Genomic DNA, 18385 nt, shown 5'->3' with positions numbered 1-18385 from the left:
CAAATAATTTCTAATCCCTCCTAACATTTTGCTCTTGTGAGATTATTTTTTCAAGATATTTTGTTTGAATATCATTGGTTTCTTTCATGTGTTTTTTTTTCAGCGAAGCACGTTTTTAAAAAACATATCTTGTAAGAGATACTTAAATACTTACACGGATGACATGTTTCGACCATTTTGCTGATTATCCATGGAATTTGCTTATTTGTAGTTGTCATAAGAACCAATACAGTATACAATCGGGTTTTTACAATAAATCTATATATTATCAGCAGAGCTCCACAATTTTCCTGTTATACATAATTTGAAGATTAAAGCACAATTTTTGTTGTTGTTTTAACCATGTCGCATTAAGTTTAAAAATCAAACAGTGGGAATAAAAGTATAAATTAAAATTAATGAAAATATTAACCGTTTGTTAACGCATTTTGAAATGTGATTTAAACTACTATTGTGATCTTGAACAAAGAATAAATAAGAAATATTTTATTAGCATGATACATTTTAGCTTGCTGTAATATTTTTTTACAATTAACTAAAATGTCACTATGTAATATATTATTTAGAATATATGTAATTTATCAATATATTAATATGTTGAACGAAAACAAAATAATAGGGACAATCAAGAGCGCTTTCAATTGCTTCATGGGTTTTTTAATTGAACGGTAGTTAAATGGATAGTTTCACATTTGTACAATCTGAAATTGGAAACTACACATGAAATCTGACACTTTATGGTAGCGTTATTTTTTATTGATAACAATGTTATTTTCAGAAAATACTCAATATTTTAAGCTAAATGCAACAATCTATAAAATTTATCTTCGAAAGATCTTCGTAAAGTGATCTGCAGCAGAATAATCGCCGGGTCTTGGCAATTTCCGAGCAGCAGCCTGCGAGATACTAAAATAAAAAATTAATAAGGAGACATCTCAAAGGGTACAACTCGTAGCCACCCCATAGGAAACATTAATATGTTGCTTTTTTTTAAAAAAATTGAAAGCTTAAAATCCATTTGGACTTAAATACGTGAAAAATAAAATGAACAAAAAAAAAGATTGAATTCCATTATCGAGTTTAATATCTTTTGATAATTACATTGAACAAAACTATAAATAAAATAATATAGCAAAGTTATAAATCAAAATAAATTTCATGCATTTAAGTATGATATAAAAACAAACTCTGAATTCTGAAAAATAAAATTCTGAATCGGCATATCAATTTGAGTCACGTTGAAAAAACAACCTAAATTTATTTTATGTAGCTAAATTACCTGAAAAATATATTATTGTGAATGAAAAGAGAAAAAAGACTTTATTTTATTATAGCTTTTAATTAATACACAAGTAACGAAATCTCTATAGGTCTCGCGTCAACTTGTACAATTTTCAGAATTGTAGTAGCTTTTCAACTTAATTTAACACCGAATACTGTAATAATTGATATATTAATAAGAATATGAAATGATGAATTATTAAGAATATTGTAATAGTGATATCAATAGCAATAAATCTAACATAATTTATGCATGCACAATACAGATGAATATTGAAGTTCCTTAAGCAATATCAGATGTGTTATTAGTAACACAATGTATGAATGAATCTCCATATGTGAATTTTATTTAAACATTTTTTGAATAGTCATAATTAAATAAAGAAAAATAGAAAGGCCACATTTTTTATTGATACTAGACACATAACATACAACATATAATCCCATAGCAACCATGTTTTTGCTCTAGTGATAAACTTACCTTTCAATTTTAGGCAATGACAGGAGATTGCAGAAAATGAGCAATAGAAAAGCAATTATTGTAATTTGAAGCATAGATCACATTTGTTTTATTCAGCCTTTGATTATATTATTGATGTTGATCTAGTGGGAACACAACTGCACGATACTGTATTACCAAATCTTTGAAGGAGCACAATTTACGATTACATTTCAGGAACGCTTATGAAAAATAAGCTTTCCATTTTATTACAAATGAAGACTCAATAATCATTACGTTTGATTTTTTATGCAAAAAAAAGAAGAAAATAAATTTATAGCTGTCATCATCATTTATAGCTATTTAAATAGCACATTTCGAGATTCCTTTAAACCATTAATTTTACAACTTTTAACTGAATTTAAAAAATTGTATTTATATATAGGAAATGAAATTCATTTTAAAAGTGAAATTGACTGGAAACTGACTTATGTGAAATGCATTCCTTCCCAATTTGAATTAAAAGTATATTTAATATATATTGGGTTTTGACTTAGAATTTGATTAAGATCAGTTCGTTGCATACTAATTTTTCAAAAAAAAAAGTGGTGGATTATTACTCTCAATTGACTGATAAATAGCCCCAAACTACTGCAAAAAGGAATACTTTTTCACACTTCACACAAACCAAATTATTATGCGAAGGAACAAAAGTTTTAAAGAGAACTAGGAACTTAAATAAGTTTTCCTCATAGAGTAACAGAAAAGAGAAAGCATAGTGCTGCCATCTTTTAACCAAAGTATATAAATGCTATTTCTACATATCTGTCTTGTAAATCAAATAAACAAAATTTATTTAAAAAAAAGTTAAAAGTTATTTTCGGGCTTTTCAGGCATTCAAGTAAGAAAACAATTCACCAGTTTTCTTTTTTTCATAAGATTACTTTTTATAATTCAGGGCTTATAGCTTTATACAATATTACAATATTTTATAAAAAAAGAAATATACAAAATTGCTAAATTCATCGGAGTAGTATACTCATTGGAGTTGTGAATTTTCAGAGCTCCTATTCATACTTATAACAAGAACTCACTGAATAAAAAAAATTTAAAATAGTTTATTACACGAGGCAATTACATTGGAAAAATAAAATTTTACATTAAGGTTACAAAAATGATAGTTTTAGTAATCTAGTATAAAAGGTTATTCATCCACACTATTCATCCAGTGTATTTAGAAACAGTTTATAATAATTAATTGAACTTTATACGTCTCAAGGGATGGCCATTATCTCCTGCTTTACCCGTACCACGCGATTATAATCGTTAATTTATACTTGTGCTTATACTCTTTAAGATCGGTTTAGACAAACAATTCACCTAAAATATATTTTATAAATATTAAATATTTTGCATTTTAAGAGAAATATCTAGTTATGGTGGTTTAATCATAATTTCTTTATGCTTACCAGAAAGTAAAAGGACAAGAAAAATTCCAGGGCTGAGAGCAACTTTAAAGGAGTTGAAATTCATTTCGAAGGATTTGCTTGGCGTGATTTATTTACGTACTAGTATCGAGTGATTTATTGGCTTGATTTATTTTCGTACTAGTATCGAATGATTTATATATGAAACTCATGTAACAAAACTTAATATAAATATCACGGTTTACACTAATATTTCCTTTTTAAGGAAGCGAGACTAATTAACTTTATTTTAAAATCTTCAAATCATGATTCAGCTCGAAAAGGGTGATTTTAAACAATTAGTAAAAATATAAAATATGGAGAGTGATATATTGAAATGATTTTAGAAGCATCTAGAAACAAATTAGCTCTCACTGCTACAACAATGTTGTGGGACTTTCAGTAATATCAAAAATTATATTTTGTGCCCTTTTAAGAAACCGCGATGAATCTTTCATGTTGTGATTGAGTTTGGATTAATAAACTGTAGAGAAAAAGCAAATCTGTAAGTCGATTCAAATTTAATTTTCAATTATTTATTTTACTTTGTATCAGTAGTAAGTAATAAAAGATTGATAAAGTAATCTTATATCAACCTTGTAACTTCTCACGAATATTAATTGTAATAAAAATTGAAATATTCTCACAATTTCAAAGTGCACAATTTTAATAGGGTTAAAATTTAAATTCTTGAAATTGTGGATTATTAGGTTTCTCTAGGCAGAAAAATAAAACTATTACTTGCCGTAACACAAAACAAATTTTCCAAATAAATTAAATGAAACTTTTAGACAAGCACAGACTAGCTTTTATAATTCTTCCATTTTTCCACTTTCTCATATAAACATTAAGCATGCAAATATCATACAAATGTGGTTTAGTGTGAAATAAGCAATCTCCTAAAAGCGACAAATTAAATGTAAATTTTATTTTGAATCTGAAAAAAGATAAGGATTAATAAGTCAAGGATAATATTATTTATACATTTCATGGTCTTATCTACAGCTTTAAAGTTTTTGTAAGCGTCAAAATAAGTAAAATACCTTCAAATAAAAAGAAAAGTCTAGATAACTTATACTTTGTTATTGCTTTTCAAAAATCAATTTCTGATAAATTTAATATTTTCTATAATAATAAAATAAAGAGTATTTTCGTGTGTGTGTGTCTCTCTTATAACCCCAGAATCGTTAGTTCTATAATCCTAAAATTTGAACTGCAGCAGCAGTGAGCGATCTCAGCTCCCATTCCAAAAATTTCAATTAAACCATTTATAAGACTTTTGAAGAATAAAATTTTTTTATTGCTTCAGAACAAACCTCTGACATAAATACAGCTGCATACAATTCTGTTTAATAAATTTTCGGTGTAATAATTCTGAAAGGTCAAAATTTTATGTGGGCCTGCTTAAAGCTCACATTATTAAAAAAAAAATTATATTGCACGTTTTTAAACACATAATTCTTTTCTATTCCTTGTGCTAAATAGACTTAACAATCAACATAAGCGTGGTAGGATTAGCGTCACCAAATTAGCACTCTTAACTTTATTTGAAACCACGGTACCTGAGGTATGCGATTGTAAACTGGGTGGTTTCACTTTTTCTAGAAAATAAATTACTTTAACTAAATTGATCAATAAATTTGTATATAAATTAAAAATATTGTATATAAACTAAACACTAAACATCTTGATTAAATTAGACAATTCCTTGGTCGAACAGTTTAGTCCCAACGCTTTCGAATTTTAGCTACCAGGTATTAACTCGCATTCATATTTTTGATATTTATAGGACTTTACAGGTATTTAAGTAAGAAACCGTTTTCTAAGTTTTTTTTCATAAGGTGACTGTTCTTGATTCAAGATCTATATTTACATGCTTCGATAATACAATATTTCACAAAAATAAAATCGACAATTATTACTACATTCATCGGAATAATATACTCATCTGAGGTGTCTATTCATAGACAATTCACTGAGAATCAATTTTATAAATGTTAAATACTTTGAATTTTAAGAGAAATGTCTAGTTATGGAAGTTTAATCATAATTTCTTTATACTTACCAGAAAGTAAAAGTTCCAGTGGTGAGAGCAATTTTAAAGAAATTAAAATTTTGAATGATATTCTTGTCATGATTTATTTCCGTCATAGTATCGAGTGATTTATATACGAAACTCATGCAGCAGAACTTAATACGAATTTCACGTTTTAAACACATGCATTTTTTTAAGGAGGCGTGACATTTTAACTTTATTTTAAAATCTTCAAATCATGATCCTTCGCGACAAGGATGATTTTAGGTGGTTAGTTAGAATGTAAAATACGGAGCGACTAAGATATGAAGTATGATTTAGTTATGGAGTGTCTTGCGAAATATTAACTGTAAACGATAGAAGGTTAATCTTTACTTATTTTATTTCTTGCTGCATGATGAAGGATTTAAACATTCTCAGCTGTTTTAACAATACTGGTGATGGTATAAAATTTTTCTCGGTTTTCATCTGGATCAACATGACTTTGAATTTCAGTCGAATAAAATTGGTTTTCTTATTCAGAGTGAAGTATTGGCCGATATTAATTAGATTTTATACCTTATGTACGATTCATAAAATATATTATATAAGCCTGATTATATTTGTTTTATGTCCCTGTTGGATTGATAAGTGTGGTTCTTAATAAAGTGGAAAATCAAAATTTGAAGCTTTTATGAAATAATTTTACGCAGTATTGACAATCAATGAGTGTGTGTGTTCCTTAAAGTAATTTTTAAAAGGATTATCTATCAAAATAAAACGAAGTGTTTGTCTGAGTGTGAGAAAGTGGGGAGAAGGCATGACTTGTTGTAATTTGAGACAATTATAAGAAACCCTTCTAAAAATCTAAAATTTTCCATAATCAAAAATTTACCCCTATCAATGACTATATAAATATATCCCGCTAAAATTTACGTATTTTTAAGTACCAAGGGATTTTAAGTACCAGATTTAAGTACCAAGGGATATAGATTGTTGCTTCGAGTATTGATCAAAGCAGAGTGGCTAGGAAAAATGATCAGTTTTGAATACCGATAGAAGAATTTATTCTAGTATTTATCTGAAAAAAATTGTTACAGCGTAGTCGACTAGCAATAGAAAGATAGTGGGATTGATTTGACTTATGCTTTGATTTATGATTGACAATTTAAATATAAGATTGGAAAACAGCGGTAACCGAGACTTAAAAAGAAAAGGAATGTCACTAGAGTAACAATGGCTACCAACTGGCAAAGCACATAATTTAGCCCGAAAGATCCCAGACGAGTTCTCATTCTCAAAAATACACTCATGTTTAGACTCATTTTATGTAATAGTAATATTTCCACTCCTGTCATATCAACTCATCTTGTTGCCCTAGAATATTGTTTTATTCATATGTTTGCCAGTTCTATTATTAACGACATGAGTTCCCCACTATGTCTCCATACCTTGTGGAAATGCATTTTGAACTGATTTGCCTCTCACGGCTATTCCAGTTTTTCAATTTTGTCTTTTTCTATTTTATTCTCTGCTACCGTGGTTTCTCTAGATATGTTCCTCACTATTATTTTCGTCCCGTAGTGGACTGATCGTTAAGACACGGTTCCCAGAAGATCACAGTCACGCATCACTGGCTGCGGTCAGTGTGCGGGTGGGTGACCACTTGGATTAGTCTGTGTAGAAACCGAGGGTATGCGGTATGGATCCTCGTTAAACTGTTCTACCGTAAAGTGCTCGACTTCGCGTGCAGATCATCGGGCTACCGAAGTTGGGGTACCATCCCCTCTGCAGAGAATCAAAATTGCGATGGCATGCCTTCAGATCATACTCAGGGATGTTTCCCCGACCGTCACCAATAGCCCATTGTGCAGCTCTAGTGAATGAACTACAACAACAACTATTATTTTCCATTTTTTGTTGGAAAATTTAAATTTTTTTAATCGAGTCATTTCTGTTTTCATTCACGTCTGAGAGTCTTGAGTATGGGCACCTATTTTTAAGCTCTCGAAATATGTTGACTTTTATTACCATCTTCATATAGTAAGCCAATGAAGCTTTCATCATCAAGTATAACATTCTCATCTCTGAGCTGCTGTTCCTCAGAAGATAGAGCATTTGCTTTCAAATGAGACGACCCAAGTTCGAATCCCAATGGTGTCTGGTTGATGCAAATTATGCCCTCGGCTCACACTGACAGCCGTGTTGACGGAAAATATCCTCTCTGGTAGACAGATCATGGGTAAGAATTTCAAATTAAACTATAAACGATTAAATTTTGTTAAATATTTTGAAGATAATACCAGTGGAGTAAGCTAGCTTATGGTCCTTAAACATATTCCTATAAAACTATGAATTTAAATTCACAATAATTGAAATTTTGAAAAAAATGAAATGAAAAACTAAATTAATACAGAATGATAATAAGAGAAAGTGTAAAAAAATCGAAAAACTATTATTGACGTCAATGATGATTTATTAATCTTGGTTATAGGTACAAATCGAAATAAAAAAGAATAAAGCGGTACTAATTAACTAATTTTTTTTCACCTTTTCGAAGAACGAGTATTCAGCTAGAAAATAAATACAAATGATTTAAAAGTGATTTATTATACATTATATGAAACATAATCTCATATTTAACTTATATTTCTTAAAATATTTATTCTGTGAATTTCCAAGATGAATAGAAATTTGCAGCATATTGAATAAAATTTAGGACAAAAATATTAATTTTAATATAATATAAGGAGTGAATATATGCATAAGATTTAAAAAACTCTTTGGCACTTGTTTTGCAGAAATTTTAACACAATTTCTATCTTTGTATCTCCGTATAACATTTTTTTCTAAATTCCTTGATGAGTTGATTACGGCTAGTAAAGTTAGGACATTTTAACTTTTTCATCCCAATGTCGATTTTCATATAAAAACCTTCCAATGAAACCTCCTAACAACGATCCAATCCAATATACCACAATATGTTCCGTCAGAGTGTTGCCTTTACATCCTAAAGTAAGTGCAGTCGCCAATACAGGATTGAAAAATCCACCAGTTGTGCTGGTTGCTAAAAAAAAGTGAATAAATTTGAGATAGATGCAAATCAAAAACACTTTTACACTTTTTTTATTACTTTTAAACTCTCTTCTAAAAGTTTATTTTCAAAAAAGATGATTTCTTTATTTTTTAAATTGCGTTTTATATATATATATATATATATACAATGGATGTATATTCATATTCAGTATTTCATGATCAATAATTTTGTAAATTATATAATTCTCAATGAGGTATAACNTTTACTACAACTGGCTTCAGTGGTACATGTTACTGCCATCTACCGGCAACTGCTTAAATTAAAACTTGAATACTTTCGTAATAATTTCATATGTTCTTTTTTGCCATATTCGTCTTCGTTTTTTTACTATAACGCTTCGAAACCCCGGAGGGAATGATGAGTAACCCTGTATATTAGTGGGTGGGTTTTGGCTAAAAATAGGACATTTTAACTTTTTCCGACCAATTCCGATTTTCATGAAGAAAAAAACTTCCGATAAAACCTCTTAACAACGATCCAATTCGATATCCGACAATATGTTCCGTCAAATTGTTGCCCTAACACCCGATAGAAAGTGCAGTCACCACCGGTCGTGTTGCAAATTTATTTATGCTTTAAATTGCGCTTAATTTATTTATTTATTTTTATTTACTTATTTTTTTTTTTTTTTTTTTTTTTTTTTTTTTTTTTTTTTTTTTTTTTTTTTGCTCATGAATTAAGGTAGGGATTTTCAACAAATTTAGTAATTTCTTTCAGGCGAATAAAGCCATTCCTGTAATATGTTTAGTGAATTCATACTTTCTACCATTCAAAAATAAATAAAAAATATGCCTCTATCAATCAAAGAAGTTGTTAGACGCATTAAAAATTTATACAAAAAACAATAAGGGTGTATCTTTATAAAGAGTATCTCTATATGTTTGGTACTTACAGAACTCTCTTTTGTATATGTAACTTTTTCATCATTCAAAAAATTGAATACTATAAGAAATCTATAATAGAGTCTAGAAATAAATACTTTTAAACAAAAAAAAACGGAAGAAAAAATCCGTTTGATGAAGTGCGGCAGTTTAATAAATGCAGATTTTCAAGTACTAAAAATAATGCGCCATTCCTCAAACAACAAACACTCCATTGCCCTCTTCTGTAATTTTAAACAATGGCTTACAGTTTTCTCAAAAATACAAGAACTTAATTAATTAAATTAATCAAACAACTTTAAAATATAAATTATTATAATCTCTTTAATGAAATAATATAGGAAATCTAAAGTTTTTAATGGGATGTATCATCGTACTACAAATAGGTTGTTAATTTTTTGCATTTTGCCATTTTTATGCATCATCTAACTTTTATTTAAATTAAATTTTTATTTTAATTTGTTTCTATTGTTTTCTGGCATATAAATTTTAAAAAATTTTCACGCATTTTACTTATACTCGGTAAGTGATGCAGCAAAATACAGAGTCAAAAGCGCTATACGATAATGATGTATCTTTCAGAAGCACTTTTAGAAAAAGTTTCATGTGTTTAAGATCACAGTGCTTAAAATAGTTTCAAATTACATTCTTTACAAACTTTCTGCTCTCTAACTCAAGCAAATTTTAATATTTCAAATCAGCAATTTCGAAATAAAATTTCCCGATACATTTTTCCCCGTAGAAAATGGGATCTAAATCTATTTAACACAATAATAATTACTCCCAAGATTTCTCCTAAGCAAGCATTGGTTCATTAAACGAAGAATGTCAAAACTAAATATTTTATCAAATATTATAGAACTTGCCTAATTTCCAAAGTCAATTCACAAAATGTTTTTCTTTTTAATATTATGACTTATTCATATTAATTCATCGTATCCTTTTTCCGAACTTTAAAAGCGAATGTCGTTTTAAATAATTGAAATGATTTTATTTCAAAAAATTGTATTTGATCCCACATACAAACGTATGCGAATATTAATCCCTTTAGGACCAGCAGACTGAAAAAGAAGCGCTTCCTCATACCCACAAACTCCGAGTTTATGCATACTGAAGAGTACGTTTGCATGTATGATCCCACATGCAAACGCATGCCAATATTAATCCCTTTAGGACCAGTAGACTGAAAAAGAAGCCATGATTTCCCCATGCCCACAAATTCCGAGTTTATGCATACGGAAGAGTACGTCTACGTACTAATACGATATGTCATACGAGAATACCATATTGAGATCTCGTACACGTGATCTTGGGCAGCTAGAAGCAGAACGGTTCGCTTTACATATGAAACTGTGGGTCGTGAAGGGAGAATGGCGTGATCCCGTGTCACTTTCTTATAGGGGTAAAAAAATAAAATTTGACAAATACCTGCTAAAACAAGGATAGTTGTGACAACGGCATTTGCTCCTATTGTCAGTTCTGTGATCCAATATGAGGACTCAAGAGCTACTGTCCTGCTAATTAATGTAATTAGTCCTTCTATTATCGCACCATAGAGCATTGGTACCTACAAAGCAAAAACTACAATTAATTCGCTGTTGCTATTTTACATAATATTATTTAATTAGATTTGATTTTAACCTCACAAAATTAAATACTGTACAGTAAATCCTTAAAACTGCTCTTTGATTCACCTGTAAATGCATGTAATCATAAAAGATTAAAAACAAATTTCTCGCGTTTGGACTAAAATAAAAAAATACTGTTGGCGATTTCTTTTCCTTAACGTAAGTTTTAAAATTATCCACTTTTAATAAAACTATCTCATAGCTTTAATTAAAACATGACTCTCCCTTACGACAACTGCAAGATTATTTTCAAGAATAAGTCATGCTCGAAAAACGGTCATTTATATAGAGCAATAAATAAATAAATATCTCTAAGTTGCTTAATTTTATTTTAAATCAACCTATTCATGCATTTCTTTTTCTTACCTGCAGTCCGGCCTGACATTCAGCTGCTGTGTGCAAAGCCTCATGTTCAACTGTCATATGAAAAGACCAGATATAATTAATCCATCTGAAAATATTTTATTTTTTTACTAACGACGTAACCTTACTAACTACATGTTATGCAAATTTGTTGAGCATAAGCATGCAATATGTAGCAATCTGACGAGAATAAAAACGTGCTACCAAACATGTAGTTCGAAACGTTCTTTCAATAACGTTTAAAGGTACTAATTGTAAATGAAATTTGAGTAAGAGAAAGAAATTCGTATAAAAGATAGAGAGATAGATTTGCTTGTATTGAAACGTTTGCAGATTACATTCGATTTTAAAATTTTGCAACGCGTAAGGTATTAAAGTAATTTCAATTTTTCCGTGTAAAACATTTTGATTGAATATATGAAAAAGACTCACGGTATTTTTGAAATTATATCGCTAGAAGAAAATCAAAAAGATTTAATCGAATTATCCGTCAAAATTACAACATGACCTGGGCTATATTTTCCAAAGGTTTTAGAACACCTCTGGTTCATCTTAATGGGGAAAAAAACAAGCTGTTAATTGCAAATGCTAAAAATAACTTCCTTGTCCTCCAAGGAATGATTTCAGGCATTAGATTTGCCACTTGTTGCAAATTTTGGTGTTGCATAAAATTTTTAATATTAAGGACGAATAATTAGATTATTTTTTTGCAAATATGAGCTTAGAAATAATCAACAACAAAATGTGATTTATGACTAAAACATTAGTTGCCTAAATTGCAGGAAAAAGTATGAAAAATTAATAAAATAAAATTTACTTACAGTGTAGTTAAAGCTCCACCAATCACTTGTCCTGTAAGCTGTTTGACAATATCTAAATTCATACCATTTCCAAATATGCACTCTTCCAATGGTCCATTCGGGCAGGCTTCCGCATTCCCCCAAATGGCGCACCACCAAAGGCAGACTGCGAGCAATGCAAAACCGAGTCCTAAGTACCCATGGATTTCATATATTACCCCTTTGAAATAAATAAATATTTATTAGCTGTATTTAGTGATGATATTTCATTTAACATAATAATTAAATTAAAATATCATGCTATTGAGGAACCAGCTTTAAAAAATAACCGACGAAATATGTTAGGTTTATGGCATAGGTAATGGTAACCGATAAAATATATATATATATATATTCCAAAACTTATTTTAATACATTAGATCACAAAACGTATTTTAATACATTAGTTAGAATGACAAATGTAATACGCGATATAATATTCCGGCTTGCACTGACCACAGTACTGACGTGAAATATCCTCAGTGGTAGACGGATCATGGGTCAGAGTACCCTTGCAGTCAAGCTAACCGTGGGATTCCAAACTAGTGGTCAGATTCATAACTAGTGGTCTGANGTCTCAAAGTCCTCCATGTTCCCATAACAAATCAATACCTCTGGGGGTACTGATCCAGGAGTTCCCTTGTCTTCTGGATAGGGTTCAAAATTACTAGGTTACAGAGTTGAACATTAGTAGTCCTAAACCAATGAAATTGGATCGGCTGTTCAACGACGGTTATAAAATTTAAAAAAAATACACTAGTCCAACTTCAAATATAATTTCTTACTAGTTTTAGATTTTCTTAAGGCATATGGAAGAATCGAAGTTAGGAAAAATCATTTTTGTAAATAATTATACATTTCAACACTAATTAAATATTGGTTTATATTAATCAATCATTTAATTTGTAATTCATTTATGCAATTCAATCATCCAAATAATCATCAATAAATGCTCTACAAAAGTAAAGCATTTATTTTGTAAATAAAACAAAATATATATTCTTCTTTACTTAGCAACAGCTCTACATGAATTTATAATATACTTTTTTTCAAGTACCTTTTTTGATTCTGTAAAAACTTTTTTGAAAAATAAATTTGGTAAAACATTTGAAACCTTTCTAGCTTAAAAGCATATTACGTATGCAAATAAAAAAATTTAAACTTGAAATTTTCTTTCAGTAATATTTTTAGAAAAAAAACATTATGTACATAAAATAATCATTGATAATTAGCAGAAAAGTTATTTTCTAATTCTAAAAATACACTAAATAAATAATATGTAATAAATAAATACATATATAATAAATAAATAAGTAATATTTATGATAAATAGTTTTAAATATACCTTACCTAATTCAGCACAGCCAGCACAGAGCTCTAGGGTGGTAACTATTTCTGCCAATAATAGTTGTATGATTAAAGGAGAAAACCTCAGAATTATTTTTCGAAAAATATGTATAACAATGGAATTCAGAAGTAATACTAAGTAGGGAATACATGACGAAGGAATGAAGTCTAACATTCTATTCCTGTGAACAAAACATGTGTAAAAATAATTCAATATTCATAATTCATTCATTATCAAAAATAAACTTTTTTAATAAATTAGTATCAAACCTTATTTAGAGTTATCCTCTATCAGCTGTTTATCACTCGTCTTCTTTTTCTGTGTTTCCCTTTTGGTTCTATTTATTATTTTTTTATTTTTATATTCCTATTTTTTCATGATTGATACAGTGCTTTGCAGCTACAAAAGGAAATAAATAAATGTAAAAGGTAAGACATATTGCAAATTTTACTTAACATATTTACATTTAAAAAAAACTCTGAGTTACGAATTCTATTTATAATGTAAATTATGCCCTCAAATTTCTTTTTTTTTTTTTTTTTTTTTCAAAAAACTTTCTGTGCTCCTTAACATTAAAAAAATAATAGTGTAATATCAAAAAAAAATCGCTTACTAAATAGCAATTTTTGTCGTAAAAATCAATAAAATTGAATTGTATTGAAATTAACTTTGTAGAATGGTTAATGCTTACATCAGACGATTGTACATTGTTATTCTAAACTAAATTCAAAAGACAAGAGAATTCTTTGATTTCAATGAGAACTTTTGTGTGAAATTAACTCGCATGTGCGTTGCATTTAGGGGGCTGCATAAGTAAGAAAATTCGAAAACGGGTTAGGCAAAATGCAATGGGTCCGAAGTTTAGCTCATGATATGTTTAACATTAATTAACGTAATAGTTAGCATAGTAATTTATGACATAATATTCTACATTAGAACTGTTGTCAAACAAAACAAAAAGTAAGCATTTTAAAAATTAACCAGCTACTACAGCCATAAATATTTGGGAGTTGTTATTTTACTGACTAAAATTTGTGTTAAGAAATTTATTTATTTATTTATTTCCCAAGTTTTACAGATGCAGAAGTGAGTTACAAAATTTAAAACGCATAGAAGTTTTTATTTACGTAATTACATAATTAAAATGTTTATAAACAGTAATATGTAACATGTTTAATTTTTAAGAACTATTTTTATAACAGATTTTGTGGTGCCAGACTACATATTCAGTTCTCCTTAGAGAAAGTAGAGGCTTCAAACTATATATATATATATATANATATATATTGTATATATATATAAAATAATAGAAATATGGATGGTTTGACAACTGTATCCTTTTCTAAATTTTTGAAATTATTCTCTCGCTTTCGAGAAAGGAAGATAAATATAGAATATGTGGATTAATAGCCATCTTGAATTTTAGTTCTTTCAGATGTCCTATTTTTCATTTATTTACTATATTTTTTTTAATTATGTAATAGAATATAGGTAAGCACAACACGTTTTATAAAAGTGGGGAATAAAAGCTTCTTTTTATTAGTTTGAGAGAAATAGCGTTCGTAAACTTTCACAATTTCAAAGTAACTTTTCTCAAATACTTGAAGCAATAAAATTATGTGGTTAGTAATTAGCTATTAGCTGTTAATCAGCTATGATTTTTTCCTCATTTCAATCCTCTATAAATGTAACTCAGTTATTTTTAATGGTGCTAACTCTTATAAAATTACCAATAAATAACAATTACAATAAAATATAGTAAAAAATAAAAAACATTTTGAACGTTTTGTTCATAATGCGCAATCATTCACGGAACCAAATGAATGCAAATACAATTGATGAAAAATTATAAATGAAAATTATTAATTGCTAAATGCTTATGACAAAAACTATCATGCAATTCGTTAAGAAAATAATAACTCACTGTATGATCTTCTAATAAATTTTAGCTAATAAAAGCATTTTACACGTAACAAAAGTCACCCAAAAAATAACTTACCCAAAATTTAAGAGCTCTCTTTGTAAGATATCATAATTTTACTAATGTAATACGCCAAAACAGACAGCTAGAGTTTCGAACAAATTCCTCAATTTATAGTCAGAGAACAATGATGCTTTAGACACATATTAAAAATAATTAATGTTCATTTTTCCGCCATCATTTACCTTCCTGCCATCTATGGAGCAGCGAAAAAACCTAATGAACTGAATGACATTCATTTCCTGGATAATCTCATTCGGTTAAATCACGGCTAACTTAATACAGTAAAATCAATTTGCTCTGGAGACAAAAAACAGAAAAAACTTAGTTGAAAGTGGGTATCATCATGTCCTCAGGGGTGCCCCGAAAAATTTGACAATTTTTCCCCAGTACAATAAACACAAAAGTCGATATATTTTTTTATTCAAGCAAAAACAATCTCTTAAATGAGCAAAAAAAATTTTTTTAATGTTATAGCATGTCTATGATGGTATATTATCATATTTAATGCATCAATAAATAGTAATTTCTCAAATAATTATTTTTTTTATGTTGAAATTATAAGAAAAACTGATTAAGTGTTTCCTTCTGAGAGAATTATTTTAAAAATCGCTGCTGAAAAAAATTTTATTTGTACATAATTAATATACCATAGTACGATACGTGAAATTATTGGAATTGAGAACATTTTTAGAGCTCCTTAAGACATACTCCTAATAATTAAATTAATCTTTGCGTATAGTTTCTTTCCGTAAACTTCAAACTAATTTTTACATTTTAATTTTTAATATAGTATTTTAATAATGATCATATTATCTATCAAATTTTTGGGTTAGAGAAAGAGAGAGAGAGAAATTACTTTTTATTTTTTATTTTAATGAAACATATATATTTATTTGTACAAATTTGTATGACTTTACAGTCACGCAATATATATAAAAAATTGTATCATCATACAATCGTCATCAACAATACATCTTTAAATGCATCTCTTTTTTTTCAACACCCTTTTCAGATGTAACCAAGATAAAATAAATATGACTGATGAAGTTACTGCGCAAAAATTATTTTAAAAAACATCATCAGAGAGAAAAATGAAATTAAAAATTCAGGACTAGATGACTATTATGACTAGATGACTAGAAATATCCCTTAAATTATCAGAAATATCCCTTAAGCCTATTTTACAGTTAAAAACTATAAAAAAACATCTGAAACATTTTTTAAAAAGCATCCCTCCAAAATTGTCTCTGTCAACTTGCCCACATTGATATCATAAAATAAACATTATAATAAACATATAATATAATAAACTATAATTTGACGTTGAAAATATCTTAGATATAACCGGACACCTACGAGTGTTTTCATAAATTTTTTATCTATACTCAAACGCCTAATTTTATTAATTAATTAACATATTTATTTGAAAAATTACTACATTAAATTATTAATTGAATTTAATTGAACTGAATTGAATTAGTTTGGAGCTATTATCTCAAATATTACTATGCTTTAAGTATAAGATTAATTTTCTGAAATAATAAATTCTATGACATAAAAGAATATTGCAGTATATTGACATCCATAGAGACCTTAGTAGACCATATAAAGTTTAGTAAAGTACAGCAAATGGTAAAGTTTTTCACTCATACTTTTTAAAACATTCATTACTTTCCTATTATTTGAGTTTTTACAATTTTTAAAAAATAAATAACTTTCATTAAAATTATTTATTTTTAAATGGGGTTTATGTTTTCTTTTTTTTTTACCATTGAGGGCTTTATAACATTTAATACAGTACAATTTTATAATTCTTCTCACATAGTTTTTTTAAAAAATTAACTATTTTCACATTATAAATTTAGGTTTTTACTGATTTTTAAAATCTACAGATAACCTTTATTATAATAATTTATTTTAAACGGGGTTATATTTATGTATCATTATTTTGTTAAATAAATAAATTAAAAGTTAATACTTAAATAAATTAGGAATTTTTATCTTATCTAAATGAATCTAGAATGCTTTCATAGTTAAATATTCTACTCGCATTCTTATAATTGCCTAGTAAATAGAACTATTTGTGTTTACAAGGTTAATATTAATTAGCACGAATTAAACAAAAATTTCTTTTAGTATAATATAAATTTTTTATAAGATTTTGTTAAGATTTTTTAATATCAATGTATTTTAGGGAATTGAATATTAATTTCGATTTTAATATCTGTCAAAGGGAAATAAAAATGGTATATTGAATTAAATAACAAGGAAAATTTTTCATTAAAATAGTTTACAATTGTAATTATAAACTGTCTGAAAGAATTGTTTTAATATTTGACATTTTTTAAAATTTGCTTGTTCCTTTTGTTCCAGTTAGATAGGAAATATGTTTCGTTTTAGAGTTATTTTTTCTACTGTGGAACCAATCGTAATAATAAAAAAACCTATTTCAACGTCTTAATAACATCGAATCCAATCGTAAACTATGAAACAGTACTCACTCAAACTTTTTGTATCCACCAAAGATCTTTTCGCTGTGACACACTTTCAGGCAGAAGAACGGGAAAGAAATAGATATTTATAGAAATCTGTGCTTGAACTGAGAGAAGCTTCATATCGCGGTCTGGGATGCTTTCAGTATTGTAAGAAAAAAGCAATGCAGAAACTTTCTTTTTGGCATGATGTTAAGTCATTTGGCACCATCTCAACAAATTCGCTCCACTGTTCAATGTCAAAATATAAATAAAATATAAATTACTCGCTTGGAATCATTTCCATGAGTTGCATATTCTATTGTATTCAAATCATTTATTTTAAAGATAAAGATAAAACTCATGTTTAGAGATTCTTCTTTTCTTTCGTGCAGAAATTCAAAGCTAATAATGTAACTTCCATTTATCATTTTAGATTATATTTATTTATGTAAAGGAAAAGATGCAAAGTTTAAGCAAAACTTACTGAAGCAACAATAGTTATACTTTGTAGGAGTAAAATAAATATATTTCAAAGTGTCTGTGATTTCAATTAAAAAATACTGATGAATCT

At 28.0% G+C, this 18385-nt stretch overlaps 1 protein-coding gene across 1 annotated transcript; it reads right to left on the bottom strand.

Moving 5' to 3' along the window:
* Nucleotides 1–7791: 7791 nt before the first annotated feature.
* Nucleotides 7792–17995, bottom strand: AQ (aquaporin). Its single transcript, XM_016066451.3, has 7 exons — nucleotides 17842–17995; nucleotides 13626–13755; nucleotides 13359–13537; nucleotides 11991–12189; nucleotides 11173–11257; nucleotides 10607–10745; nucleotides 7792–8267 (listed from the first exon to the last, which is right to left on the bottom strand). The coding sequence occupies exons 3-7, from the start codon at nucleotides 13528–13530 to the stop codon at nucleotides 8086–8088; spliced, it is 777 nt and encodes a 258-aa protein (XP_015921937.1). The 5' UTR covers nucleotides 13531–13537; nucleotides 13626–13755; nucleotides 17842–17995; the 3' UTR covers nucleotides 7792–8085.
* Between the last annotated feature and the right edge of the window lie 390 nt (nucleotides 17996–18385).

The sequence above is a fragment of the Parasteatoda tepidariorum genome, chromosome 7 (genome assembly GCF_043381705.1).
Source record: "Parasteatoda tepidariorum isolate YZ-2023 chromosome 7, CAS_Ptep_4.0, whole genome shotgun sequence".
Taxonomy (NCBI): domain Eukaryota; kingdom Metazoa; phylum Arthropoda; class Arachnida; order Araneae; family Theridiidae; genus Parasteatoda; species Parasteatoda tepidariorum.
This window is presented reverse-complemented; position numbering and strand designations above follow the sequence as displayed.